We start from the raw sequence: 6,840 nt of genomic DNA, 5'->3' as shown, positions 1-6,840 counted from the left end.
GCTACCACCAGTACTGCTGTACCTCTAAAGCCTATCTGGACTTTGTGGAAAATACTCATACGCCTGCTAGTTTGATGTCCTGTGTTCCAGCGTAGCTGTTACATGGCAAACGATGTAGAAAGATGAAAACAATAAAGACAGCGACTGACAGGAACTCTTGCAGCGCTTGGTTCACTGCTTTCTAACGCCCTGTTTTCTGTTCCCATCAACTGTCTTGTAGAACTAACTGCCAACCATGGGTGACTGGAGCTTCTTGGGAAACATTTTAGAAGAAGTCAACGAACACTCAACGGTAATCGGGAGAGTGTGGCTGACGGTGCTCTTCATCTTTCGGATTTTAATCCTGGGGACGGCAGCCGAGTTCGTATGGGGGGACGAGCAGTCGGATTTTGTGTGCAACACCCTGCAGCCGGGTTGCGAGAATGTCTGCTACGATGAGGCGTTCCCCATCTCTCACATCAGACTCTGGGTGCTCCAGATCATCTTCGTCTCCACACCCTCACTGGTGTATGTGGGCCATGCTGTGCACCATGTTCACATGGAGGAGAAGCGCAGGGAGCGAGAAGAGGCGGAGGCGAACCGCCAGCAGGAGATGAACGAGGAGCGGTTGCCTCTCGCACCCGACCAAGGCAGTGTCCGGACCACCAAGGAGACCAGCACCAAGGGCAGCAAGAAATTTCGTCTGGAGGGCACCTTGCTGAGGACCTACATCTGCCACATCATTTTTAAGACCCTCTTTGAGGTGGGCTTCTTGGTTGGTCAGTACTACCTCTACGGCTTCAGCATCTTGCCACTGTACAGGTGCGGTCGCTGGCCATGCCCCAACGTTGTGGACTGCTTTGTCTCACGTCCCACTGAGAAAACAGTGTTCATCATCTTCATGGTGGCGGTGGCCTTTGTCTCCCTCTTCCTCAACTTTGTGGAGATCAGCTACCTGGGCCTGAAGAAGATCCGCTTTGCCTTCCATAAGCGGCCCCAGCAGCAAGCACAGGGGCTGGTCTGTGAGAAGAACCTGCCTTCCATTATGGCCCCCGCCATCCAGAAAGCCAAGGGCTACAAACTGCTGGAGGAGGACAAGCCTGTGTCTCACTTTTTCCCCCTGACAGAGGTAGGCATGGAGGAGGGCAGGCTCCCCACGCCACTGCCAGCTTTTGAGGAGAAAGTCGAAAAGACGGAGTCCAAAGTGTACGATGAAACCTTGCCCTCCTACGTTAAGACCACTGAGCCTGAGGTTGAGGTCCTGCAGGAGGAAGAAGAAGATGAGCAAGATGAGCAGGAAGACGAAGACGAAGACGAAGATGAGGAAGATGACGACGAGGAGCCCTCGGCCGAAGCGGAGGTAGACGCGACCGAGACGATAGAGGACACTAGACCCTTGAGCAGCCTGAGCAAAGCCAGCAGCAGGGCAAGGTCAGACGATTTGACAGTATGAGTCCAAAAAAAGGAAACACTAGCAATATAGAAGAGCTTAATTAACACGAAAATCGATACCGGTACCATAGGGTTACGTGAAAGAAATCGGTGTGGAAAAACTGTATTCTTTGAAATCAAAGAAGAACTTTTATTTTGTGAAGAAACATTTTTGATAATGTACTTACTGAGCAAGTTAAATGGCAAAAAAAAAAAAAAAAAAAACAGGAAACGCATAACCCAAGTACGGTTAGTGGCCATTTGAGTCAAAACGAAAGGAGGTCAGTTAATGCTTAGTGCAAAAGTATTGTGCTCTTTTTACAATGACATCTTTTCTATCAGAAGTGGTTTAAGTAAAAGCTATCAGAGGCAACTGATGTTTACATTTTTAAACATAATCGTCATGCAAAGTGTCACGTGTGCAAGGCGCTGGTGTTTTATATGCAAGGGATAATGCTAACGGTCAGGGTAACAGTAATGTGTGCATATATGTCATACTCACTTCACCACAGTTAGTCATAAAACGACAACTAACTCTTGATTTAAATGAACCCTGTGTGTAAACAGCATTAGTAACGCTACGTTTCTCATTCGTCTGTATGTACAGTGAAACGAAGGAGCTCATGCTGGATTCATTCCTCATAGTTAAATAAAAAAGCCACGAAAGGACCACTGTTTAACATCCCTGTTACTGTTTCTTATGTCAGACTGATAGTTACTCTGTTTATATATACTGTAATCTTAAATTTATTTTATTATTTTTTTTACATGGCTAATTTAATTTGTAATCCGGGAAAGGATCGTCAGTAAGGTCAGTCCTTTCTTTCGGCCTGTACAAACAGCCACCATGTTAATGAAGATCGCACCCAGTCAGCATAAAGTATTGTCAACGTGATAACAATTAAAAAGAAATAAATGCCTAAATTATAGGCAATGGGCTTCCTTAAAAATGTAGGAGAAAGGGTTCTTTTTTTAACTAAAAAATGATTTTATGATCTCTTCTTAAGTTCATATAGATTTAAATCATAATTAGAAATATTGACACTGGTTAACAATATACAATATTGTATATCAAATATAAGCAGATAAACAAAGAAAAATATTCAGTTTTAATATTAATGCTTTTTTTATCATGACCGCCTGCTTTTGTCCAACACCAAACTTGTAATGAATCAGAGGCAAGTACTTCCCATGCATCACCAATATGCTATTACAACTATTACATGAAATTAAATTATCTACACTTTTCAGTCAGAATAAATTAAGTTTTCTTCAGTTTTCCAGATGTCCTCGGCTCAATAAGGGTACAAACGCATAAAACCCACAAACAGTGCATGTAAATGTTTAACACAGCCCGAACCAGTTCTTCCATTTTTCAAATAACTCTTACACTGTGCTTTGTGAGAAATTAAGAGCTCCATACACATTTGCAATGAAGCAAATATCAATCATATGACATGTTCAATTTTTTTACCCTGTCAGAATTAATGTTAATTACCACCGTTAAATGCTTTGCTGTTCAGAGCAGCACATGTGAGGAGCCTTAAATGCTATTTCCAAACACTGTTATCATGGCAAGTGTGCGCGGCGCATGAGTGAGCGTCATTCTAAAATGGTCTATATGTGTGTTTAATTCCACCTGTTAGTGAATAATGGCAACGGTGTGCACATCGTCATCACACTCCCCTTTCCATCAAAGCATCTTTTCCAGGGCAGTGAGGGAAGCAAACTTGTTCCAGATATAATATATATTATTATTATATATTATATATATAATATATATATTCAGTATATATATATATATATATATATATATATATATATATATATATAGCCTTCTTAATCTTATAGCTGCTTACAAAGTGGCAGTATTTAAACCTCCAACTATGTCCTAAGAGCCATCATTTTTAGAGAAAAAATATTTGTGATCACAGTTATTCTGATAAAGCAAACTGCAAACTCCATCACACAAGAACTGTGCACATTCGCATGAATGGATTGTTTTGTTACAGATGCTTAAGAGAATTTTTCACAGTCCATTGTGTGCCCAGCTGCATATTTATGCATACTTTTTTAACGCCACTTTAAGCACTGAGCTGTTGCTCCCCACCTAAGGGCATCCGAGGGCTGTGCGACATTTTCTCAGTGCTAAGCACAATAAGTCTCATAGCTAAATGTGTGCATGAATTTAAGTATCACTTAACAGCAGATTAAGTAATACATTTGAAAACCAAATGCAAATACATAGCTTATATTTTTGAAAAATTTTAAAAAAAGAACTGCTGCAGCTCATTTGTGTAATATATGTACACAGCAGATAACATATTTCCTATTTTGAATCACAGCATATGCATACAATGGCATATATGAAGTTTTAAAACGACTTGTATTTTCAAACACACGCAAATATTTATGCTCGATATAGAGTTTATGAAATTAACAAATAATAGTTTCCATAGTTAACCTTAAGGTTATTGTGATCATCACAATTTAATTTGTAGTGGCTTGCTGGCCTGACAGTAATGGTGTGGACCGTTCCTGAAAAGAGCCTCTTTGAGCCTTCCCTTCTCTCTGCCACCTCACAACCTCGTACTCTTTCAAAGCATCAGTGAGTGGGACACTAAGAAGTTACACTTTTAATCACAATATAGATGAAAAAAAATCCACTTGTGATTTCAGGCTTTGTCAGTCATACATAATAGTTCCATTATGTTAGAGCTCACTAGACTCTTTTTTCTTATTTTCCCTCAAGTTTTTGTCTCAGAGCAAAAATTTTTTTCTTAATCTTAGAACAAAACAAAACATTTTTACTAACTTGTAGTCCTAATTGCTCATAGTTGTGTGCAAGTATCAGATTTTGGAAACTGTACATGCTACCAATAAAAGGTCAAGTGTGGTCAATGTCTGACACCTCTCTCTTCTTTTTGCATCACACTCACCTTGCTTGAGAGCAACAATACAGATAGATAGATAGATAGATAGATAGATAGATAGATAGATAGATAGATAGATAGATAGATGCATAAGCACAAAGGTTCTCAGTTCTGGTTCCAATGCGGTGCGATGACCTCCCCCTCTCACTCAGAACTGCTGAATCCCTCTCTGCATTCAAAAAGGGTCTTAAAACTCACCTCTTCCAGACTCGCTTCTCCCATGATCTCTTAAGTTCATGTAATGTGTAAAATGTTCATGCTCTATAACTTTGACATCATAACTATTGAACAACGGATAAACCTTCACACAGTTACTTGTGCAATGTAATGGAAATGTTTAAAAAATATATATAAAATATACAGATTATTAGGAATGTGATTATGAATTGTTGATATGCTCAGAAAGTTTTATGCAGCTTCTCGTGTGACGAACATTGATTCACATGGTGGAAAGAAACAAACTAAACTGTGCTTATGAATCACGCGTCTGCATCTCAGTCTCTCTTCCTGCTAATGTAATGCACGCATTGTATTTTCTATGAGATTTACGGCGCTTTGGAGAAAAGAGTCTGCTAAATGAATACATGTAAATGTAAAAGTAGAACGCAATGGCTAGAGGCCTGTGCTTGGCCTCTGAGACGCACAGCGCACTGCCTCGTTGGATACGTAGACCGTATCCACCTGCTGCCCTCAGCTGGCGAATTCTTTGCACCCCAGTGTTCACACAGATTTCAGCAGTGCGCTATTTTCCTTCACAGATGAAGTGAAACCTGTCGGTGACTAATCACCACCCACCAGCAGGGGGCGCTGTTGTCGTGTCTTTGACTTCAACGGCGAAAGTAGCTAAACGCAGGCTTTCGGTAAACGATGGAGAGCTGCTCGATGGGGTCACTGCCTACAAACTGCAGAGGCACGTGCTTTTAAGCCGTATCCATGTTAAACGTGTTCCTTACATGAGGACTACTCGGGTTGTGCTGTGGGCTCCGGTCCTTCTGCTCCTCCATGCGCTTCTCCCCCGTCGATGACCAGCGATGAGGAAAGTTAGGGGTTAGGAATCAAGAGACGGGAGTGACCTCCCGAGCTCACGGTACAACATCCTCTCTAAAGGGCGATACGTCCCAGAGTCACGCTATCACTGCAGGTTCTCGGCTGCTGTAGGTTTCACGCCACGGTCCTTGGATGTTACTGACTCTTTATTGTTCTGCTTACGTTTTTCTTCATTTGCTAGGCGCCGTATTCTGGGTTTGCCGTAATATGTATTTATTACTCTGCTATTTCTTTTTAAATGATTCATAAATAACAATTAAATCATGGCATAGCCATTAAGCTCCGGCACAAGTCCCACCTCTTCAGTTCTCACAAGCAGCAATGAACGGTGCCCCGTCTTTCTCTGTGTACTGCGGGCCTCGTGGAAACAAAGACAAGAGCAGTTATATGTAGTGTCCAGGCTGTCTTACCTGCTCTTCATATTTCTAACACAACAGGGAACCAGCCAATACGGTCCAGCTGTATTCCTTGAGGAACAGAAGATGACTTGGAGACAGCATATATTAAGTTCCTTCACACACCAAGCTCTGACTGAACATTTGCAGCTAAAAATTAAAATCACGCTGTCTCCGCAACGCCCTGCTCGCTGCCGACTGCTGATAAGTTCATGCCGTGGACCTGTGTAATGTGTACTATTCTATGTTCTTTCTGAGCGCCGTGGAAAAACCAACAGCTACATTTGCCCATAAGCAAACAGACTTTTAAGGTGTAAACCAATCAGAGCATAAAGGAGTGTTATTTTTATCTTATTATTATCTTCCTATATCTTCCCATTATATTTATACAAGGGGGACGCGGTGGCGCAGTGGGTTGGACCGGCTCCTGCTCTCCAGTGGGTCTGGGGTTCGAGTCCCGTTTGGGGTCCCTTGCGACGGACTGGCGTCCCGTCCTGGGTGTGTCCCCTACCCCTCCAGCCTTACGCCCTGAGTTGCCGGGTAGGCTCTGGTTCCCTGCGACCCCGTATGGGACAAGCGGTTCAGAAAATGTGTGTGTGTGTGTGTGTGTGTGTGTGTATTTATACATGAAAATGTTACAAAGGCGCACTTGTGTGTACGAAAAACAAAAGACCCCTATGCATACAGTGAAGCCATGTTGTCACACGTTAGCTTTTAAAGCTCAGCGTGCGAACACTTTGCATACAAAAGATGTCATACATATCTATATTTGTGGACACAGGTGTCAGAAAGGGGGGCAGTGGCACGGTGGCACAGTGGGTTGGACCAGGTCCTGCTCTCTGGTGGGTCTAGGGTTCAAGTCCCGCCTGGGGTGCCTTGCAATGGACTGGTGTCCTGTCCTGGGTGTGTCCCCTCCCCCTGTAGCCTCATGCCCTGTGCTGCTGGGTTAGGATCCAGCTCCCTGCAACCCCATATGAGACAGGCGGTTCAGATGGTGTGTGTGTGTCAGAAAGACGCCTCAGAGTGCCCTACATCTTTCACAACTGCTGCAGTAG

At 42.9% G+C, this 6,840-nt stretch overlaps 1 protein-coding gene across 3 annotated transcripts; it reads left to right on the top strand.

The window, feature by feature from the left end:
* Positions 1-235: 235 nt before the first annotated feature.
* LOC108920013 (gap junction alpha-8 protein-like) lies at positions 236-1,432 on the top strand. Of its 3 annotated transcripts, none has more exons than XM_029257983.1 (2): positions 236-1,231; positions 1,274-1,432. In XM_029257983.1, the coding sequence occupies exons 1-2, from the start codon at positions 236-238 to the stop codon at positions 1,430-1,432; spliced, it is 1,155 nt and encodes a 384-aa protein (XP_029113816.1). The 3 variants fall into 3 exon arrangements, with proteins under 3 accessions (XP_029113816.1, XP_018583972.1, XP_018583971.1); XM_018728456.1 differs by having other exon boundaries at positions 236-1,237; positions 1,304-1,432; XM_018728455.1 differs by having other exon boundaries at positions 236-1,432.
* The last annotated feature ends 5,408 nt before the right edge of the window (positions 1,433-6,840 follow it).

This window comes from Scleropages formosus, chromosome 14 (assembly GCF_900964775.1).
Source record: "Scleropages formosus chromosome 14, fSclFor1.1, whole genome shotgun sequence".
Taxonomy (NCBI): domain Eukaryota; kingdom Metazoa; phylum Chordata; class Actinopteri; order Osteoglossiformes; family Osteoglossidae; genus Scleropages; species Scleropages formosus.
Note: the sequence above shows the minus strand (reverse complement) of the source record. Positions and strands in the feature narration are given on the sequence as shown.